Consider the following 23,313-nt stretch of genomic DNA (forward strand, 5'->3'; position numbering starts at 1 on the left):
GGAGACCCACTTATATACAGGCTGAAGGGGTGTGTTGGGGAGACACCTCTTCCCCAACAGACACCTCCTGGGAGGCATCCCTCCCATACACAATTGATCACATATATTTTATTTCCTAACACAGTCTTCGACGCCGCCTCCTCGCCCGCCCTGCCCTGGCCCTCCACCACGAGTGCGACCGCCGCGTCATCCACCGGGACGTGAAATCCAGCAACGTCATAACAAAAAAAATAGCACAGCAGTCAAGCTAACATTCAGGTTAAACTGACACGGGGCTAGAATTGCTGGAAAAAAAAAATAGGACAGGCACTCCAAACTGCCATTGTGCCCGCAAGGACTAGAGTTCTAGTTTGCAATTACATGGGTTTGAGATTTCACAGCACGGTTTTGTGAATAGTAGACAGGCACTAGGATTCACACAGTGGTGAAATATGACGCGCTCTTCATGCTTGAAAGCCTGGCAAGAGTCCCGGAGGATGAGCGTTGCGAAACCTGCCGGCTCAATACAGTTTGGAGCGCCCCTCGTGGAATCTGGTGCGAATTGTGGAGGATGCTTCTGGCACTGGCACTGCTAGTTACAAAAAGGAAACGCATGTGTTTAAGTATTTTAAATTGATAGCATAAGCAAGGTGATTGGTAGCAATGTCAAAACACGACGCAATTAGCCAGACAAGAAATGCTCCAGAAAATCTCCATGATTTGCAATCATCAGTCTCTTCACATTTGCAGTAAACTAGTCCATTGAACTGTTCAACGGTTTCATCAGTAGACAACGTACACCTCTACATACACACACCATGCACCCTTGGTTCACCTGCTGCTTGGCAAATGCTGGTCTTTAACACGCTGAAATTCCAGTCCTCTACTCATCATAAATTAACACAAGGTTCTATGCATTCAAACACATCACATTCAGCCTCAAAATACTATGTAAGATATTCAGACAGCATCAGCACAGTACAGTACAGCATAATTTTCTAACCCAGCTACCGTCGTCCATTTAGTAACAAGATGCGATAAGAACTTAAAAGTTGAAACTTGGTGCCACTGTAGTTAACACTTGTGATACAAAAACCACTCAAATGTCATATAATGATGAAGTAGCCCACGAAAGCGCTAAGGTGCGCATACCACCATGAGAAGGTCAACCAGCCAGTCATCTAACGAGATCTATTATGCTACATCCTTCATGATGAAGAATAAAACCCTAAACTCTCAGACTTTGGGCTAGCAAATCTGAGATCTGTTCAGTACAAGAAAAACATCTCATCTCAAATGATGGGCAGAAATGGGTACTGTGCTCCAAATACATAAGAGCAGGCAAGCTGACTATCAAGAGATATGGATCCGCTAAGGCATCAAATGGTCAAATCTTGGTTAAGTGGGTGTATACCTTTCGTTTACAATAAACTCGATTCGCACACATGATACACTTCCCATAATAAAACTTAGTTAGATTTTATTTACTTAAGATAAATCCACGACTGATCAACAGGCAAAGCCCATGATCAGGAACAGGAGGAGGCATTATGAGCAACTAGACCCTTCTTGTCAGAGGTCAATCCCAGTGATTTGAGACAGGCTGTGATCTTGCAGTAATGGGCCTACAGCTATAGGAGGAAGCCTCTGTTCGCCCATATATGAGTGACGCTGTTGTTGGATTAGCAGTACTCTACCCCAAAAGAAACAGGTTGAAGGCCCTTCATTAATTAGTAGCAGTAATAAAAGATAAGAGCACTTCGGATCGTCAACAATCTGTTGCCGATGCCATAACAAGCAGAAACAGAAGCCCAATTGTATGCAAGACAACTCAAGTCTTAGTGCAGTAGTTTTTTAGGTTGCCTTGACATGTAGCTTTTCAATAATTGTGTCATATTAGGGATACCAGGGAATCTAGTTCAAAAACTAGCACAGATGACCTGGTGTAGAGGCATATACAACTAACTAATAAACAACAAAATGAAGATCTGAAAACAGCAACAGAAGAATATAAAATAAAAGGTCTAGGGAAACTAGCATCACATATATCACTAAGAGAAAGGGTTGGATTCAAACCTTGTTTGTGGAAACGGTGTGAAGGGGCGATGTCCATAGAGTGTGCGCCTTGTAGCCATGCACCAGACAGGAACACCACGGTGGCACAACCACCCAACTCGATCATGGTGAGCCGACGGAAGAGAACACATGCTAACATTGTTGAGAAGGATATCGAAACCATGCCAAACTTTTATCTGCTGCTCCAGTGCATCAACTGACTCCATCAAAAAATTGGTACATAGCAGGGACCAATTTTATTTGTTCTTGATATTTCCCTTTACTTGAAAAGAGAGAAATCAACAACGAAGTAGTTGAAGCTTCAAGTGAGATGCTCTTCCCATCAATTTTAGACATATAATTTCCAGCCTTCACTATCTCCCCCTTCTCCAATAACGATCTGATTATAGTGTTTAAAAGCCGAGAGCTAGGAAAACAACCACTCTTCTCCATTGACGAGAACATATTGTCAGCTTCTTCCACTGATCCTCCTTTTATAAGATTATGTATCATTGTGCCATAAGTAGAAGAATTAGGTACCAATCCACTGGCTGGAATTGCAGCAAAGAGATCTTTAGCTTCTTCTCTTCTCCGAACCTTGTACATTGCATTAAGAATGGTATTGAATATTGCAATATCGAACTTCACATTCATTGCACGTAATTTGTGGAACATGGTGATTGCTTCGTCAGCACAATTATTTCTACAAAGTCCTGCAAGGATTATACTGTATGTAGAAATTCTCACGGTTATTCCACTTTTGATCATCTCATGGAACCTTTTCTTTGCAGCAACAGTTTGCCCAGCACGAAATAACCCATCCAGTATGATGTCATATGTAACAGTATTTGGTTTAACTCTCTTATGCAACATTTTGCTGAACATAATTAACCCATCATCGATACTCCCACTTTTCATATACCCATTAACAAGTGTACTATATGTAACAACATCAGGCTCAATGCCAACTGATACCATGGCATCAAGTACTCTGCATGCTTCCTCCATCTTGCCAACTAAGCAATATCCGTCAATCAGTGAATTAAATGTAATAACATTAGGCCTCTCACCTATGTCTATAACCAAGTTCAAGATATTGTGTGCATCCATAACCCTTCCTTCGCAGCATAGACTATGTATCATAGAATTGAAAAACACAATGTTAGGAAGAGGAATACCATAGTTCATCATTTCAGAAACCAACTCCTTTGCTTTCACCAAATCACCATGCATACAAAAACCCTGGATCAAGGAGTTATAAATAGCTGCGTTCGGCTGTACTCCCATAGCAATCATCTGATTGAATTTGTCAATAGCATGATCCAGCCTACCCATTCGACAAAGTGCAGCTATTAGAGATAAATAGGTAACTACATCTGGACTCACTCCTTGTCCTTGCATTTCGGTAAATATGAGCATAGCTTCATCCATCATTTCATGTTTAGCATATGCATCAATTAAAATGTTGAAAACATGGCAGTTGGCTACAATACCATTGCTTGGCATTGAATTGAAGAGATTAATCATATCAGCAAAGCATCCTTGAGAGGCATACCCGTGAAGCAAAATAGCGTATGACAAGATATCTGGCTTCTGGTGGCCCTTGGCAGCCATGGAATAGAAAATTTCTGCAGCTCCTTTGCTATTCCCATGCTCGCAAAGGGAGGCCATGAATGAGTTCCAAGTAAAAATACTAGGTACAAGACCCCGACTTGTCATTTCTCTGAACATTTTAGTTGCCTCCTTCCACTTGCCCAGAGTGGAATATCCATTGATCATGCCATTGTATGTCACTACATTTGGTTCAACGCCATTGCCAAGCATCTGCCGGAGGACCAACTCTGCCTTGTCCATTGCTCTGGCCTTGCACAGTGCAGCAATAATCGAGCTATATGTGAACACATCAGGCACAACCCCTTGCTGCATCATTTCATGGAATAGATTGCATGCCTTGCCTATTTCCCCTTCCTTGAAGAATCCGTGGATGACTGTGCTATATGCCACCACGCCGGGGAGCAGTCACCTCCTTCTTTTGCGATCATCTGCAGCAGGTTCACGGCCTCATCTGTCCGTTTCGCGTAGCAGAGGCACTTGAGGAGGGTGCTGGTGATGGTCTCATTTGACTTCAGGCCTGTCCTTAGGAGGCGTCCGAAGAAGGCAAGCCCTAGTTCCGGGCGGCGAGTGCGGCAGCAGCAGTTCATGAGGATGCCGTACGTGAAGATTGTGGGCGGCGCCACCCGCATGCCGGCTTCTGCTCGACAGACACGGTTGAAGAGGGAAAGGACGAGGGCGGGGCCATCTCTACAGGCTGTAGATTCTGGCTCACGGGAGAGGGCGGCGAGGAAGCTATCGAGAGAGCGCTCGGGAACCGGAGTGGCCTGCCGTAGCAATTCATCAAACAGCTGGTGTGCGTCTTCTGGGCTGAGCGTGCCAGCCCGGACGCGCTCTGTGGCCGAGGCAAAGGCGACCTGGGGAGACCAAGAGGGTGAGGCCAGCGAGGTGGAGTTGGAGGAGGAGGACAAGCGGCGGCGGAGGCGGGAGATCGGCGTGGTGGAGTAGAGCCGAGGCATCGGCGTAGTCTCCGGCGGCCAGGCAGCCCAGTCACCGCCGAGGCGGAGTGGCGCATCCAGCTCTCAGGAGGCGGCGAGCCACCCATGGCGGCGCGACGATGTCTTCCTCCAGGCTCACGGCTCCGTGATGGACGCTGTGTTGACAGGTTCGGTTTGCCATTTTCTTGTCGTTTTGGCACACATGATGTTGTGCATGTGCTGGAATCAACATATAAATGATTCTTACTTCTTGTCTAACATCCAAATTATGAGATGAACACATCCAATCACCGAATTGTACATTTTACGATTTCTTATGAAAACCTGGCAAGATACACTTACAGTAATTATATGTGATTTATTTTTCAAAAACGGTGCTTCAGGAATAGCCATTTTAGAGAACCGATGTTTTCAGAGCACCAAGAGTTTCATTTATCACAAAAAAAATATTGCATGTAGGTAGAACCCTCAAACATGCTTGCCACAAAAAAAATATTCAGATTTCTTTATATTCTATTGTTACTGTTTTCTAATTGATTACTACTACCAGGTGCACGTGAGCTCGAGAGCCAAGACTTCACTCGTCAGTGGATTACATTCCTCTCATCAAAGTGACCATCGTTTCTGTCACTGGATTCCAAATCCACTGGTTTCTTCTCGAATTAAACTTACGCTCCATTATATTAATATAGCAACCACACCGTAAAACTACGAGGCGTCAGCACAAACACGTCCAAAAGAAAAAGAACAAAAGAAAGAAAAGAGAAAGAAAGTTGACAAGGTCGGATCGACGGAAACGAAGGTGTCCCGCAGCCGCTGCGTCTTCCGGAGAATTCCCACCATGCTCCTAGCATTCTGATGCGCCGCCTACCAAGTAGCACCGTTAAAAAGGAATGCGACGATGACAACGACGCTGCTGCCATGGCTGGTTCTAGGGTTTCCACAAGGGCAACAGCAGGGTCTGATTTCGCGGGGGCGGGTGTCTCATGGCCATGGTCAGTCGCAGATGTACCAGCGTATGTTCAGCAAGGGTTTGCTCAGGCGGATCAGTTTTAGGCTCCAGCGTAGCAACCGTTGCAGCAGCAGGTACCTCGGGCTATGGTTGCAGCTTCATCTTCGACATGTATGCCTCAAGATATGGGTATTTCTGTTGGTCAGAAGGCACCGGTGGCAGTTGGAGGGGAGCCTTCTAAGGCCACTGCTAAAGCCAAGAAGAATGTTTGGTGTTGGAAATGCTCAGATAACTCTCATGCATCTAAGGACTGTAGGGTAAAGCACTACGGTTTCGTTTGTGATAAAGTTGCTCACCCCACGGTTGCGTTGTCTAGTTTTGAAGGCGCCTCGACCTTGGGCTTATGTTCACGATGCAGGTTTAGTGGAGAGTGGGGACTTATTTCACTGCGCCGCCTGACTATGTGGTTAATGAGGATCTTGTGCCGGCTCAAACACATGTTGCTCTTGTTGTGGTTTCTGGGGATTTTTTTTAAATATAAGGCTCGAGAGCCCAGCTTTAAATTAATAAAGCCATCAACCGGCTAGGATACAATGGTGCTGATTACACAAACTTGAACAAGGTAAAAGAAAGAGGCAAAGCCCTAGAGGAACTACAGAGAATTCCACTCGACAGCGCCACCAAAGAGCCCACAAGTACAAGCTACGGAGAACTGCCGCGGACGGAAAGAGACGTGCCAAGCGAAGAGGAGAAGCACCAGCGTCAAAGAGATGAAGATCCGGCTCCGAGACCGCCTCGCCTTGCTGCCGCCGAAGGAGGGACCCTTCCCATCTCATCGGCCAACACAGAACATAGAGGTGGTTGAGCGTCCAAAAAAGCCTTGAACTTGCGGATCGCCGCCACAGGCCTCACCAAAGACACACCCAAACCGCACCACCGTCATTGTCACCACACCGATAGCCCTCTATCCCCTCAACCCAAAGCGGCGCCTCCAAGGAGGAGAACGACGCATTGCGCCATCGTCGCCCGGCCGTAGCCTGAGTTTTCACCCGGGAAGAAGAGGAAAAGGGGAGGGTTACCTCACCATCCCTTCAAGAAGGAGAACGGCGATAGAATCGTCGCTGCCGATGTGGCTGGCACCGAGCCAGCCAAGAGTTTCCCCCGGCAGCTCCCCACCAAACTCGCACGGACGCAGAACGGGCAGTCCGAGGACCAACCATGCCGTATCTGGCGCGGAGAGATCGGAAAGTGGAGACGCCAACGAACGGACGAAGAACGCGCCGGAGCACGACCACGCCGCACCCAGCCACCCACCGACTCCTCACCGTCCACACGGCCAAGGAGATCGGCCAGCACCCGCGAACGCCACCCGCCTTCCGGTCGACGTCGCCACCCACCGTCCAGGGCCGCCGCCCCGGCGTCCAAACTCCGCCCGCCGCAGATCCGAGGGAGCCCGAAGGACCACATAGCAAGGGATCCGCCTCCATGAGCGCTCGTCGGCCAGCATCACCACCACGGACCTGGAAGTGGCCAGAGCAGCACCTGCAGCCCCATGGCTGCACGTGACACTAGATGCGGGGATTTGGTGGGCTCGGCCGGGCCGGGGCCCCTGCCCCGGCCCGCGCGCGAGGCGGCCGCCCTGGCCGCGCTGCCCGTCCGGCTCCACTCACAGGTCGTAGCGCCGCCGCCCGACCGCCAGGCGTCGTGGATGCCCACCCTCGCGCCGCGCCGCCCGCCTCCATCAGACCGCATCGGGCCGAGCTCGCGCCGCCCGCCGTGGCAGAAGCTTCCGCGGGAGCCGCCGCCGCCCCGAGCACGCACATCCTGCAGAGCCGCCGCGCCGCCGTCGAACAGCCGCGCCGCCACGCCCCCTGCCCAGCGCCGCGCCTCCCCTCACCGATGCCGCCCGCGCCGCCATCACCGCGAGGAGGAGAGAAGGCGCCCCGCCGCCGCCGACGCCGACCGAGCTTCGCCCGGTGGCGCCTCCTGGCGGCGGCGAGGCGGGGGAGAGGAGGACGGGGCTGGCGGCGGCGGCGGACTAGGGTTTCGCCATGGGACTCGCGGGAGCCCAGGACGAAACGGTCTCCTAAAAAAGGCAACTACTGGTAAGAGCGTTTCTGGGGATTTGGTGCCTGTAGATGTGGTTCCTATGAAAGTGGATAGGCAATGCTCTGATCGGCCTAACTGGAAATGGGAGACCGTGGCTCATGGTGACAAAAAGTTTCTCCTTACCGTTCCTACTTTCGATGATTTGGACAGAGTTGATGGTATTTGGATTGTTGTGCCGGGTTTCAGTTCTACTATATTGATTTTTGCTTCGCAGTCGTCTGAGGTGCCGCATAAGTTGGAGTCGGGAAGGTATGGCTGCATGTCGAGGGTGTAACTCACATTGTGCGACATTTCATGGGCATGTGGGTTGTGGGCTCTCTTTTGGGCAAGACGGTGGATGTTGATTTGGTCAGTCTCAGGCGCAGCGTTGTTATCCGTGTTCAGGTTGCTATGTTAAATTCCAAGATCTTCGACAAATCTATTGATGATGGATCTGGGCCTTTCGCCAAGTCCAATGTTGTTGTCAAATTAAAGGCTTTTGAGTTTTTTTTCGGTAGAGAGCCAACAGATTATGTACCGGAGCTAGACTTCATTCCGCTATTTTGGGTGAAGAAGGATGATGAGGATGGGGATGTCGATGGTACCGTTGATGATGGCGATGATGCCATGGATACTTCTGAGACGGGGATGGGTCCGTCCATGTATGCACCACAGGGACAGGTGGGCGGATCCGGGGCCGCTGCGCCTGGAGGCTCTCGGGCAGTGGCCATGCAGTTTGCGGTGACTCCTTTCAATCCAAACCCTCAGACACCTATTGCGATGGAGGCAGTCGCGAGTCCTACGCTTGAGGGGCAGCCTACGTCGGTTATTCCTCCTCGTGTTTCAGCGGAGCAGCTGAAATCGGCGTTATCTTCGTTTGGTGCACATACTTCTATGTTGGATCACGTTTAGGGGCCTGCTGCTTCTCCGAGGTCGGATAGGCCGGCTCGGGGCCAGGTGTGCACACTCGCCCGAGTGACACCAGCTGCTTCTACGGCTTCTTCGACACCTCATGCTGTGGGGGTGGAGTCCGCACCGGTGGCGATGGGGGAGGGGGGTCGGGGTCTCGACGTTGGGGCACAAGAGGAGCCTACATACGAGAAGTTGGATCGAGTACTGATGGATACTGATTGGGAAAAAATGCCCACTTGTATCTGTCCAAGTTTTACCTAGACTTTCTAACTTGTCGGATCATGCTCCTATTTTATTAACCACTGGTACTCCAACACCTCAGCATCCACGACAGTTCAAATTTGAACTTGGATGGTTACTACGGGATGGATTCCATGAGATGGTTAAGAAAATATGGGAGAAGCCTGTTGTTGGGTCAACCCACATCCAAAGATGGAACAACAAACTCCGTTCTATGTGAAGATACCTTTATCATATTGAATTCCCACATCTTTGCAACATATATGATGACCATGTTTTACTTGATTTATGGGGACTTACCAATGATCCCCTTTATAACTCTAGAGAACAGAAAAACTCTGTTTTGTGTATTTTTCACTTTCAAAGACCTATACGGAGTCAAATTGACCTAGGATTTTTGGAGCGTCATTTTTACATCGGGAGAAGCACCCTGGAACTTGGAAGCACATATAAACTTAGCCCATGGCAAAGCTATAAATTCAAATAGTTTGGAGCTGGGAAGTATAAGGGAATCTCCAGCCGCGTCCCCCAAAGGTATTTGGAGCGCGCCGGACATCTTTTCGTTCCCAGCCGCGCGCCCCAAAGGCCCTTTCCGTCCGGCGCGGCCCAATACAGTGTCCGGCGCCCCGAGCCCGTCTCCGGTCAATAGGGGATGCTCCTGGCACGCCGGACACAGCGAGAAGCGAGGCGAGAAGTGGTGGAACCGACGCGCCAGCGACCCCCGAACGGACGCTCAACCGTCGCCTACCTAGCGACCATGCAGTTGCCGGGAAGGGAAACCGTCGCAGTGGCAACCGCGTCGATCGACGCGCGAACCGCCGGAATGGAGCATGAACTTCGCGGGCTGTCTTTGATATTTGTGTTGTCATTCATCCGCGCTCAATAAGACCCTTACGTATGCGCTTTCCGCTCTACAACCGGCCATCACCATTCATCTCTCCTCTCCTCTCTCACCATGAGCAACCTCTCTTTGCCATCGAACACCGACAACGAGGGGAAGCCGCCGAGATGGCGACATTGGTGGGACAGATTTGCAACGCCTAAAAGCTCTAGTTCCCCGCCGATAGACAACCATGAGGAGGATTGGGAGGCCGGCGAGTAGGAAGAAGATGCTGAGGAGGTGGCGGTGGCAAAGAAGGAGGCAAGGGCCCGGGTGAAGGTGAAGGTGAAGGCGCAACCGGCAAGCACCGTCGACGACGAGGGGGACACAAGTTCCTCCGACGCGTCGAACAACACCGGCTATTCGGAAGAGGTGACGAGCACGAAGCGCCACATTGAAGACGACGAGGCGGGGCCAGCAAAGAAAAAGTAGTTTAAAAATTAGTTTATTTTTCTCGAAGTTTTACATGTAATTTATTTATGTTACACTACTTTGAAAATTAGTTCATATCAAACGCGGCACGAAAAAAACACGTCCCCAAACGCTTGATTCGACACCATCTGGGGATCGCTTTGGGGACGCTTGGAGATGCTCTAAGAGAGCTGGACACACCCGCTTCTGGTACACAGCTGATTTCAGACGTCTGCCGTAAAATGCAACAGGGAAGTCTATTCTTGCCAGGTTTAAACAGAACGTCTGTTGCTAAACAAACTAACTACCAGATAATGCTCAAACATTCTTGTATGTTCTTTTCTAAAGTTGGTAAAAATGACATAAATAAACTGATAAGTTTGTCATGCAGCGGTTCCTACCATCTGAATTTGTCATGTTCAGTCTAGTGCGTCACCCCTATCATCTTGATGCGTTTAATTTTCTTTCATAGTCATCATCAGCAAAAATAAATATCTGGAGTCATTTTCTGCAGAAAAAGAAGCCATTAACAAAAATAAAGATATGGAGATGGGAGGTATCGATCCCCCTGCCTCTTAAAATGCATATATAAGCGCTCTACCATTTGAGCTACATCCCCGTACATTAATATAACCCCTGTTTTAAAATATAGTTTAATTACGAGAATGAATCATTAAGTTGATTTTTATGTTTTTCCAGGAGATAAATAAACGAGATAGATAGTCGAGTGCTGCACATCTAACTAAACAGAAAGGATCCGCCAGATGTTGCCCCGATTAATCAATCGACACGTACTCAACCTCGTGAAAGAACTCTGCAGCTATACATGTGGCAGTATCACAGGTAGAATTTGCGTCACAGTACATATTTTGCTGGAGGCATAGTGGAGAAGATCGAGGTAGATCTGCCCCTCCTCTTTCCTTAATAACCTACTGTAGTTCATTTTAAATTCCCAACCCCCAGGAACAACAAAAACCAAAATCCAACTGTCACTCGGGTTTCCAGATCAGAGCGGAATCCAAACTTGTCTGAGAACGTTACATCCAGTGCATTCCAGAGGACACCGATCTTCAAAGAGGCAGACTGATCTAATTTTAGAACTCGAGTGTGGCCCAAAACCGAGAGCGGTCCTATTCTTGGCTGTGAGCACATTGACCTCCACAAATGCACGGAGAAAATGTGCCTCCTACCTGATCACATTTTTCTCGCCAAGGGAGTGATCGAAATCTATGACTTTTGGGTACAGGATCTTGCAGCAAGGGAGGAAACGGGAGAAGCTGAATTCAACTCATCATCCTTGCTGCTGCCATTCTGAGTCTTCTGGGTTGTAAGAGAGGAGAGGTGGAGGGGTTGGAGATCTCGTGGTGGGCATCAGGCGATTTGTGAATTGTAAGGGGGCACAAGCATTTGGAATTTGGAAGAGGCGCAGGCATAGGGGAATTAGGACGAGTCGGGAGATGAAATGCTTTCCATGTTTCAAGCCTGAGAAGAAGATGCCGTCAAGGAGGATGGAGCGAGGGGAAGTCCCGCCTGCGAATGCCGCCGTCTCGACGCGATCCGGAGCGCCCCTCGAGAAATCTGGTAAGAACCGCGGAGGATGCTCCTGCCACTCCCTAGGTACAAAGAGGAAAACCATGTTATAGGCATTTTTTATACTGATATCATAACCCAAGTTGATTGGCAGCAATCTCAGCACACATGATCGGCAAGCCATAAGAGAAAATGCAATGATGTAGCAAAGCTACACGTTTTCACATATCACTATCTTGTCTTCTTTTTATTAGATAGATATTGGCAGTAAAATAATCCACCAAGTACCCAATGATTTCCTCAGTAGATTCCTTATATACAGACCATTCACCAAATCTATGTTCAAGGAGAAGTAGAAACTGTTACTTTTTCTATATTAGTCCCTTCAGGACATATGTGCATAGTCTTATTCAAACCTAATTAAGTTCAATACTGTGCTACATTAGTCCCCCTCAGGACATGCATTCTGTTGGCATACTTATACCTGTAATGCATGTTAAACTCTGAACGTAATACATGACTCCTCAAAATGGTAATTAAAGATACAATATGAAGGACTGCAGATTATGTTAGAATTTTGTTGAGAGCAAAACTCATTTCAACCAAATAAACACAAACTGAATTCTCACTAACAAATGCTCAAACTAACCTTGCAGAGTCGAACGAGCCATCATCCGCGTCACCAAAACACACGCAATCATCTGAAAATAGATCAAACAGTGAACCTGCCGAAAATTCTGCCATGGCCAAAACTGCAAAAGCATTCACATTCCGTGACCTGGCGACAGCCACCAAGAACTTCCGGTTCGACTGCCTTGTGGGAGAGGGGGGCTTTGGCAGGGTCTATAAGGGACAGCTTGAAAATGGCCAGGTATATGCAGGAACGACATAACAACATACATTCTTAAGATTATAACAACTTGCTCACTGCTTCTATTATTTTGTGATGCATGATCAGGTTGTAGCTGTTAAACAACTAGACCTGAATGGATTTCAAGGCAACAGAGAGTTCCTAGTTGAAGTCTTGATGCTCAGCCTATTGCACCATCCAAACCTAGTCAGCTTGGTAGGTTATTGCGCAGATGGAGATCAAAGGCTACTGGTGTATGAGTACATGGCCCTTGGTTCACTTGCAGACCACCTGCTTGGTGAGCCCCAGTTTTTCCCTGACTAACACGATAAAGTATCTAAGCAAATCATGCTCAGCTTTAAAATCATGTCAATCATATTTAAACAACAGTATATAGCATCATTTTCTAACGCTGTCATCATCAGCCCTTTTAATTACTAGATGCGACAAAAACTTAAAAGTCGAACTGTTGTTGTTGCAGATAATACTGCTGATCAAATACCACTAAGTTGGTATAGAAGGATGAAAATAGCCCACGGAACCGCTAAGGGCCTTGAATACCTCCATGAGAAGGCAAATCCTCCAGTCATCTACCGGGATCTCAAGTCCCCCAACATCCTTCTTGATGAGGAATACAACCCTAAACTCTCAGACTTCGGTCTCGCAAAGCTCGGACCTGTTGGGGGAAAGACACACATCTCAACTCGGGTGATGGGCACATATGGTTATTGTGCTCCAGAATACATACGAACAGGACAGCTAACTATCAAGACTGATGTGTACAGTTTTGGGGTATTCCTGCTTGAGTTGATTACAGGAAAAAGAGCAGTCGATTCCAGTAGACCAGCAAATGAACAAATCTTGGTTAACTGGGTATGCACCTTTAGTCAATATATATAATTTCGTATACAATATACTTAATTAAAAATTATTTCAAATAGATGTTTGTGATTTTTTTAAGACAGTTAAGCTAAATTCATGTTTGATCAACAGGCAAAGCCCATGATCAGAGATAGGAGGAGGTACCATGAGCTAGTAGACCCTCTTCTTAGAGGTGAATACCCAGAAAAAGATTTGAGCCAGGCTGTGGGCGTGGCAGCAATGTGCCTACAGGAGGAAGACACTGTGAGGCCATACATGAGTGATGCTGTTGTAGCATTGGGATTCCTCGCAGAAGTGCCTGCTGGCTGTGAAGAGAAACCTAGTACTGTGCTCCAAAAGAAACAGGTTGAAGATCCCTCATTAACGAATAGTACTAAGCAAGATGAGAGCACATTTGATCGCCAACGAGTTGTTGCTGAGGCCATCGAGTGGGGTGCCATGAGGCAGAAACAGAAAGCTCAAAATCAAGGGAAGGCAACTGATTCCCAATGCATTATAGAACCTACTGAAGCCAACAGAGTGTAAAAAGCCTTAATAGCTAGAACATATGTGCTAAGTTATTTAGTTACCCCTGACTTGTAGCTTTCCAATTCTGTGTCGCCATATGGCTGAATTGTCATCTAGAAACAACTGTAAATTACAAGGTAGCAGGGATCATCTAAAGGCATTGGCCCATGATGAATCCAAATGGTTGTGCAGTGAATAGTGAGCCAAATGAGATTATGTTTCAAGTCTCGGTATATCATAGCAACAAGCTTATAGATACTGACTAGAACAAGGTAGTAAGTAAAAGAAAGCTGCACTTTATTTGCAAGTATGTTGGACATGTACAACGGTATGAGAAGGATTAGATAGAATGTATTCCAACATTGAACCTCAGGGACAGTTCACTAATGTCTAGATCTTGCTCACATCCTCCAGTTAATGATATGCACTGATACCTGGCTTCCAAAAGAATAGTCTCAGTCCTCTTTGAACAGCTCACGACCAATTATCATTCTCCTTATCTCACTAGTACCAGCCCCAATCTCAAACAGTTTGGCATCTCTCAGGAGACGGCCAGTAGGGTACTCATTGATGTATCCATTGCCACCAAGACACTGGATTGCCTGCAACAGGGGAAGGATTAAGATCAATTAGTGGGCCAGAACAAAACTTAATAATACTGCAACTCGCTAAGTTAACATAAGTTACGGATAGTAAATTTAGTAAGAACTTTGTCTAAGGAAGACAAGGTTAGAGAGCAGGCAAAGAATTTACTATCCGTAAGCAGGCAAAGAATTTACTATCCGTAACTTATGTTCTTACTAAATTTGAGAAGTCAAAGGCTGAAGATAGAAACAAATTAGGAGCAAAAATCCAGGATAAATTATTCAAAAATAAACACGTGCAACCAAAATTCTCATGAAATGAGGAGAAGGTTCTGACCTCAAGTGCAACTTGTGTTGCCCTTTCAGCAGCAAAGAGGATTACTCCTGCACAATCCTGATTGCAAAAAAATAATATTATATGAAGATGAAGTCAGTTTACTATGCATCAGCAAGTCAGCATTATACACACGGAATTTTCTGTTTTATTTTGTCTTTACACAGTAAAGCACATGCATGTAGCAATGTGACAAAACAATGTTAATCAAAAGGAACACACAGAGACATCACGGGAAAATGTACCTTACGGTCAACTTTGCCATTATCACAGTCCCTAGCAACCGAGTATACAAATGATCTGAACAAAGAAAACTGCAGTAAGAAGCTGTTTAAACTTCCCTGTAGAAGTTTTAAGTTGGTACCCCTACCTTGATGACTGCAAGGAGGTGTACATGTCTGCCATTTTCCCCTGCATCGGAAGATCACTTGTCATGGTTAGTGCCAGATGCCACCAACAAGATGCTGCACCAGGAACAGGGGAGCATACGATATAGAAGGCTGCATGGCTATACCTGTATGAACTGAAATTCCCCGATCGGACGGCCAAATTGCTCCCTCTGTCGAACATAAGGAAGAACAACATCAAGGCATGCCTGCATGAGGCCAATAGGACCCCCAGCTAATACAAGTCTTTCCAGATCAAGACCAGACATCATGACATAAACACCTGCAAGAAGAAACCTTATCAAGAATATTCATGATGGGAGTTCCACTTCAGGAATTCAATTTTTAGTTAGGTGTTCAGTAAGTCCTTCAGAAGGAAACGAGGGTACCCCCCCCCCCCCCCAAAAAAAATCACAGTTTTAGATTGGCATAGCCAACTGGCTGCATACAACGAATTGAGAATCTCAAAACGGAAGTACAGAACTGAATTCAAGACATACAGGAGATAATACCTTTCCCTTCTTCTCCAAGAACATTCTCTTGAGGCACAAAGCAGTTCTCAAAGACAAGCTCACATCTGTAAAGTAGATATCTGTTCAGTGAGAACCTACGCGCCATTTAATAACCCCTCTTAAATAGAAACATCTTACGTGTCACTTCCTCGCATGCCAAGCTTGTCCAACTTCTGGGCAGTACTGAATCTGTAATGATGAGAAATACGCGCATGTAAACCCATATGTAGTCTCAACAAGAATATAATGTGTGAATTTCTAGTGAGATGGGCATTCATATCCAATATCGCATAAATAAAGAGAATGGAGTGGTTATTTACCCTGGCATCCCCTTCTCAATTATGAATGCAGTTATTCCTTTTGATCCAGCAGTTATATCCGTTTTCGCGTAAACAACCTGTAAATCCCAATTTCAGTGAAACTAGCAGGCAAATTATGGCTCCATAAAGTTAAATAGCTATAAACATTAGAGCCTGCTTGACATGGAAACTAGCAAGGCTCCAACAGATTCAGTGCCTAGAATCTTGATAGCTGGGTGAAAGTTGTCGACCTATTCTGAATGTGTACAAGGGCCTCAGAATATTACCAGTGTCTGAGCAGATGGACCATTTGTACACCACATTTTATTCCCGTTAATGACGTAGCCGCCATCAACTTTCTCGGCTTTGCACTTCATACTGACAACATCAGAGCCAGCTGAATGTAGGAAGTATGTGAAATTCTGTTCAGAAGTGGAACTTAACAGTAGAGCAATTCAAATGGTACTTACAGTTGGGTTCACTCATTGCCAATGCCCCAACATGCTCCCCACTAATTAGCTTTAGAGAAATGTAAAAAAACAGATTTTCACAATCCATTAATTATCGTTGCAAATATACGACCCCCGAGTGGCTGAGTCTGACTGAAACAATGCTGGTAATATAGGAAGGAACCTTTGGCAAGTACTTGTCCTTTTGCGCAGCGCTGCCATTACGGACCTATATACAAACATTCCAATAATTTCGGTCGGTGATTAATTTAATCAGTGTAATGAGTAATGACGTAAGAAAAAAAATGTTGAAATCAGACTAGTACCAACTGGTTGATGCAGAGATTTGAGTGTGCGCCGTAGGAAAGGCCAACCGACCCGGACGCCCTGCTGATCTCCTCCATGGCGATGCAGTGGTACATGTAACCGAGCCCGAGCCCTCCGTACTCCTCTAAGGAAGATGGAAAACCCGTGTTAGTTAATCTATTCCCTTGACTAACATTGGACAAACCGAGACAGCGTTCCAAAAGGCAGTAATCTATTCCACTGAGGCATATGACAAACCGACAGTGGTTGAAAAGGCAGTAATCTATTGATTCCCATTCAGGCCTTACCTACTAACATGATAACCCGTGTTAGTACTTAACCTATTCCTAGGGCAGTTTCTGAGCTAGTAGTAGTATTAAACAGTGGGTCAAGTAGTAGTACTTTACTAGGTGCTCACAATCGCGGCATAAGCAGAGTTCTAACGCATTGGGGATCAGATTCAGACGTGCCACAGGGTAAAAAATACTTTGACCATGTGGAAGCTCTGGAAGTCCCCGGTGAGCTAAATAGGTACATGAATGTTTAAGTAGCCAGCGCACCACATGTGTGTTGGAATTCCTAAATCGAGATGGATGTATACAGGGAGGAAGTGTAGTACCTGGTGAGGTGAGGCCGTGCAGGTTGAAGTCCCCCATGAGCTTCCACAGATTCACCTCCTGCACGCACGCACCGACCAAATTAATGAAGACCGGAAGCCGAAGGGAGAACCAACAGCCTCAGCAGGCGGAACCCCAGCCAGCGGTAGGTAGGTAGGTACCTTGGGGAAGTAGTTGGAGGAATCGATGCGTGCGGCGTGCGGCGCGATGTGCTCCTGCGCGAACCGGTGCACGCTCTCCTTGAACTGCAAAACAAGGAGCGCGCGCGGGAACGCGGAGTCTCAGGTGGGTCGGCGGTCAGCAGAGCACCCGCGCGCGGTGGCGGGACGGGGAATCGGCGGCGCGGCGTTACCTGCTCCTGGGTGTCGTCGAAGAGTAGGGAGGAGCAGGAGGAGAGGCACCGGCGCGCGGAAGGGGCCCCGGCTCCAGAGGCGCCCGCCGCCGCGCGGCGGAGGAGGGCCGGGAGCCAGCGCTGCATCGCGGCGGCGGTGGATCGCCGGGGCAAGGGGATGCGAGGTGGCAGTAGCAGTGCGACGCAGCGGGAACGGCAGCTTTTGCTGGCTGGCACTAGGCGCTGCTAGTCCTTTTCAGCGAGGACGAGGAGGAGTGACGTGTTGGGATTTGCGAGTCCAAAAAGGACAATCCATCCAGCTGGGCGAGAAGGAAAAAAGAACTGGAAAAGGCAGGGAGAAGATAAGGAAATTCGCAGTGGCACGTGGATGTGATCAAGAACATGTATGTGCCCTTATCTTCTTGTCATCGTCGACGTGGGAGAGTCCAACTTTTGAGCAACTTCTTCCGTGATGATCATCTCGCTTGACTGTGCGGCAGTGGAAGAAAATACACTACTCCGTACATGATAGGATCCGTGATGATGATCATCTCCAATCCATTAATTATGCCGTGTGATTTGTTGTCGTCAACCAGGATGGGAATGGGTCGGGTCCACCCACGGGTCTCTGGCCAGACCCAGAAAAACAGGACCGTTGGGGCAGTCGGGCCGGCCTCAAACGAGAATTGGTACATTGGATCCGAGAAATGGCCAATCTAATTCTTTTTTTTTTCAAGCATACGTCATGGATAGACGTATCGGCGGTTTCATAGAAGAAAAGGCCAGAAGGCCAGCGTTACAACACACTCTAGGCACATGCTCCACAGAGTGCAACCCCACGCTGCAGCTAGGCAGCACACACACGGCACAAGACTACTCGCGGCATCTCCACTTATCCACTAATGCGAGGGCGTCTCTGAACAACCCAGCCGCTCTCCAGAGCTCAGCCTCATCGGAGATCCGTGCTAACACCGCCTCTCTTGAGGGGGGCACACCCTCGAAAACCACGTCATTCCGGTGGCGCCAGAGGCACCAGCAAACAAGCATGATTCCAGTCCAGAGATCTCGGTCCTTCCCCGGTCCACCTCGTTTTCCTTGTAGCCAGAGGATAAAGCGTGTGTTTGCCTGAGGCATCCATCCGGGCTTTCCCCACCAGCGCAGGCAAACGGACCAGACCTCTCGCGCCAAGACACATCCCACTAGCAGATGATCCAGGGACTCCTCTACCTGGTCACAGAAAGGGCATGCCGCCGGGTGCGGAAGGCCCCGTCTGCTCAATCTGTCGGCTGTCCAGCACCTGTTCCTTGCCGCTAGCCAGAGGAAAACCCTGCAGTTCGGCGGGGCTCGCGAACGCCAGATCTGCAAAGCTCCAACCATTTCTATCCTGCGCCAAACATCGCGCGGTAACAAGATCATGCCAAATAGGAATAGTTGTTGTCCCATCCCCACCGAAAGCTGTCCTCCACACCCTCTGAGAGGGCAACATCTGCCAGACGGTCTGCCACTTGGAACAGCTCCTTGATCGTCGGCGCCTCTAGGTCCGGGGAAATGTCGTCTAGCCATCCTCCTAGCAGCCCGTCGTGAACTCTCCGCAGCCTAAGGGCACGCTTGGGCACTGCTGCGAACAGATTTGGCGCAATGTCCCGCAACCACCCATCTGGCAACCACTTATCAGTCCAGAAGAAGGTAGACTTCCCGTCCCCAATCACGGAGTAGGTTGCCCCCTCGAAGATCTATCGAATCATAGAGGGAACCTGGATGTTGAACTCACTCCACGGCCTGGTGTTATCCACTCGCTGCAGCCAGAGCCACCTAGCTCGCAAAGCCACGTTCATCATTCTGAGGTTGGGTATGCCAAGGCCACCCCACTCCTTGGGTGCACAAACTTTGTTCCACGCCACTAAGCAGTGGCCACCCTTGACGTCCTTCCTTCCTTTCCAAAGGAAACCCCTGATAATCTTCTCGATTGCTACCAAAGTCTTAACCGGGAGGTCAAGGGACATCATGGCGAAGATCGGCATTGCCGAGAGGGTCGCCCGGACCAATTAAAGCCTTCCTCCTCTGTCTAGCAGCGAGGCTCTCCACCCTGGTAACTTATTGGCCACACTATCCACGAGGTATTGCAGCTGCACTGCGGTTGGCTTCCTCAGTGTAAGGGGAAGGCCCAAGTACCGCAAGGGGAAAGGGACCACCGGGCATTGCAGTTCCTGGTCAATGATGATCCTGTCATCATCGGAGCATCGGATGAGATTTGCAGAACACTTGTCCATGTTGGTACGGAGGCCTGACGCTGTTGCAAAATCTTCCACCACTGCCGCAAGAAGGTTACCACGTCCTCAGCATACATCGATGTGCGACAACGCAGTCCAGATGTTGCCAGTGGAGTGAGCAAACCGACACTACCAGCCTTCTCGATCATCAGGTGCAACACTTCCATGACCAAGATGAAGAGCTGCGGGGACAGAGGGTCACCTTGCCTAAGTCCACGCCTGTTGGCAATCCGCGAACCAGGGATGCCATTAAAGCAGCACACGTGTCGATGCCATGGACAGGAGAACACAAATGACCGCCAGAATCCTCTCCCCAAAACCTAGCTTCCTGAGGACGTCAACAAGGAAAGACCAATCCACAGAGTCAAAGGCTTTGGTTATGTCCAACTTTACAAGCACTGCTGGAGTTGCGCTACTGTGAAGTTTGCGAGCCATCCCTTGTACCATCATGAAGTTATCATGTAGACTTCTTCCACGCACAAAAGCACTCTGCTGCATCCCTACCATCTGAGGGAGTACCGGTGCAACTCTGTTGGCCAACACTTTCGCCACCAGCTTGGCCACGCCGTGAATAAGGCTAATGGGCCGGAAGTCCCAAACCTCTTCCGCGCCATCCTTCTTTGGCAGAAGAGTGACAAAGGCTTGACCCACAACTTCCTCCATCTATACATCTATTTAAATTTAGATGTATCTATACATCTATTTAGGGAACTGAGGTAGTACATGATCCATATTTCCGCATGTAGCTTTATAGTTTGGTGAGTTCTTGGTTCGGACTCAGCTTCAATGATGTCCTTCTCAAAATTCCAGCGGTAACTTTGGACCAATATTAACCATCCAAACCATATCCAACGCACGGGAATGGATTCAACCAAATCCGCCACTCTTAATTGTTCTGCCCAGAAACGGTTTATTCACAAACCGTATGGCCAAATAGGACGAAACTTTCCCAGAATACAAAACCAAACATATAAGATTTAGTGGAGTTTTTTTTCATAAAAAGGTTAGGCAGTTTGAATTTTGAGTTCAAAATTTGGTCATGAAAACTTAAAATGAAGTTTATTCACAAAATGCAAGTCTAAATCATACGAAACTTTCCCACAAGGCATAATGAAACATTTGAGATTTACGGGATGTTTTTCAATTTTCTCTTGGCAGTTTGAATTTTGAGCAATTTCTGGTTTTAAGGGCATTTCAACATCATTTCAACGCATTTCAGAAGGATTTGAGCATCGTTTTTGCGGTGACCCATCATACCACTTCATGTTGTAGTATACAAGTCGTTGATATGATCTTCATGAAGGGACTTCTTCAAAAATATCATATCCCTCATAGTGGTACAACAGAAACATTGCAGGTCATAACACTCTAGATTATAATACAAACATGGTCTTAACAAGTTGGTATTCTTACAGGTCCGATGATAACACCCTACAATATTACTTAAGTACTCTTACAACTCAAACTTAAAGGACATAACGAGCTCAGCAACTTATTTAGGTAAGCTACTACGCTGCTCGGCTCTAAGATGTCTAGGGTAAGACTCTATTCTTCTGCCTCGGTGTTCTCAGCTCCGTAGACTATCCCATAGTCCCCGCCTTCCACTCCTCCTGATAGATCTGGCTCTTCGTAGACCAGCTCCCTTTTGATGCTTCGGTGTTTTCCTCCTCTTCGGGTTCACTGTCTAGCAAGGGTGTCGAAAGAAAGTGAGTACAGAGGTACTCAGCAAGTTCAAAAGAGAAAATGTGTTTGATGCACTAGCTACGACCATTGATCAGAAAATCTCAGGTCAATGCATGTTTCGCAAATATTTCTTCCAAAGGTTTATTTTATTTTGAAAACTATGTCCGCCAGTGTTCACAGGTTGACCAGAACTTCACAGAGTTCCTTTCCTGCAGCTTTCGTAGTTCTCTTCCCGGAACAGGGAGTGACAAGCCACAATTTGATACACTCTACAGAGGTGCGTTACTTTTCTCATAAGAGAACTTATCCTTGTTGCCATCCGGGTGTACCTTCCCGTTCACACTTCCTAGGTGTGAGGCCTAGTATAAGAACCAAGCCAATCACTGCCTTCTCCGCGACCCTGCATACCCACCCTTTAGTCCATCCGCACATCCCTGGTAGACATCTCCTAATCATACAGCTTTACACTCGATGTGCTACAGACAATACATCATAGACGGTAGAGCGCTCTCATCCACATGGATGGGGATTTAAAGGATTTCCCAACCTACTGCGGTGTTATCACAACACCCAGCCAGGCTCTATCAAGTCCGTTGATATGCAGAAGGGAAAAGATACAGCTGACTTCCCCAGAGCCATTATAGATCTCATGGTTAACGCGAAATGTACGGCGCTAGAATCACTAGACGGCATTGGTGATTAGTCCTAGATGAGTAGAACCCTTGCAATGGAACCTCCACCAATAACACATACCATGGTTCCATTGCCCACCACATAGTCATATTCATAATTGGAAAAGTAACATTTTATTTTCAGTGCAGGAATGATAAGTATATTGATTTGCGAGTAAATTGATAGAAAATAATCAATATGACATGAGCAAGAGTGAACTTGCCTGGTGACTGCGAGATAATGCAGTTCGAAGGTTTGGATGGAACCTGGACCTCGGGTTCTGAAAAGAAGCATCATTGTCCGATAAGGACAATGTTATAAAATCCAAATGATGCATGCATGAGTGCATTATTTTATGTTGAATCCCTTTTCCCCAAGTATTTATTAAGATTTGGAGGATTTAGGTTGTATTTGAATATTTATGCCTTAGGCAGTAATTTATAATTCCTTAATATTAATATTAAATGGTTTTCTTATAAAAGAAAAGGTTTAGGATTAAATAGAAATTTCCTTTGGAAAATATTTACTTCAAATAAAGAATTTGAAATAATATAGTTTTTCTCCTTTTTGGAATATTTATTATAAAAGAAAGGCTTTGGAATAATAGAACATTTCCTTTTTGGAAAATATTTATCCTTTAAAAGAAATAGTTTGGAATAATAGAATTTTCTTTTGAAAATATTTGATAAAAAAATATTTAAATTTCATTTGGAATTTTCCTTGATTTTTATATCCAAGAAAATTTCAAATTTCAAATTCCAAGTTTAGAATTCAATTCAAAAATTCCAAAATTTGAACTTGTGTTGTTTATTTTATTTATTATTTTATTCTGGTTAAGAATTATTTTAATATATTATTCCATTTTTTCTTGAATTTTTGGAGGTATTTATAATTTATTTGGGAATTTTCAAAGTACAAAGGTTATTTGAATTTATGAAATGACCAAACTGGCCCTGGGCCCACCTATCAGGTCAACCACTTGGTTGAACCGGACCGGCCCAGGTCGGTCGTCCCACCGGCCTCACTTTCCCTTCT

General features: G+C 46.9%; 2 protein-coding genes and 1 pseudogene across 2 annotated transcripts; 1 reads left to right on the forward strand and 2 right to left on the reverse strand.

Moving 5' to 3' along the window:
* Positions 1–415: 415 nt before the first annotated feature.
* On the reverse strand, positions 416–4,302 carry LOC124646496 (annotated as a pseudogene).
* Positions 4,303–11,348: 7,046 nt separating this feature from the next.
* LOC124708447 (probable serine/threonine-protein kinase PBL25) lies at positions 11,349–14,032 on the forward strand. Its single transcript, XM_047240126.1, has 5 exons — positions 11,349–11,647; positions 12,253–12,467; positions 12,555–12,744; positions 12,928–13,319; positions 13,440–14,032. Exons 1-5 carry the CDS (start codon positions 11,524–11,526, stop codon positions 13,851–13,853), a joined length of 1,335 nt encoding a protein of 444 aa, XP_047096082.1. The 5' UTR covers positions 11,349–11,523; the 3' UTR covers positions 13,854–14,032.
* Positions 14,033–14,115: 83 nt separating this feature from the next.
* LOC124708446 (isovaleryl-CoA dehydrogenase, mitochondrial) lies at positions 14,116–17,815 on the reverse strand. Its single transcript, XM_047240125.1, has 15 exons — positions 17,675–17,815; positions 17,484–17,567; positions 17,325–17,382; positions 16,726–16,850; positions 16,584–16,628; positions 16,421–16,469; positions 16,238–16,347; positions 15,972–16,048; positions 15,790–15,840; positions 15,652–15,716; positions 15,268–15,422; positions 15,124–15,164; positions 14,999–15,053; positions 14,757–14,813; positions 14,116–14,437 (listed from the first exon to the last, which is right to left on the reverse strand). Exons 1-15 carry the CDS (start codon positions 17,798–17,800, stop codon positions 14,291–14,293), a joined length of 1,245 nt encoding a protein of 414 aa, XP_047096081.1. The 5' UTR covers positions 17,801–17,815; the 3' UTR covers positions 14,116–14,290.
* Positions 17,816–23,313: the final 5,498 nt, after the last annotated feature.

The sequence above is a fragment of the Lolium rigidum genome, chromosome 4, assembly GCF_022539505.1.
Source record: "Lolium rigidum isolate FL_2022 chromosome 4, APGP_CSIRO_Lrig_0.1, whole genome shotgun sequence".
Classification (NCBI taxonomy): Eukaryota; Viridiplantae; Streptophyta; class Magnoliopsida; order Poales; family Poaceae; genus Lolium; species Lolium rigidum.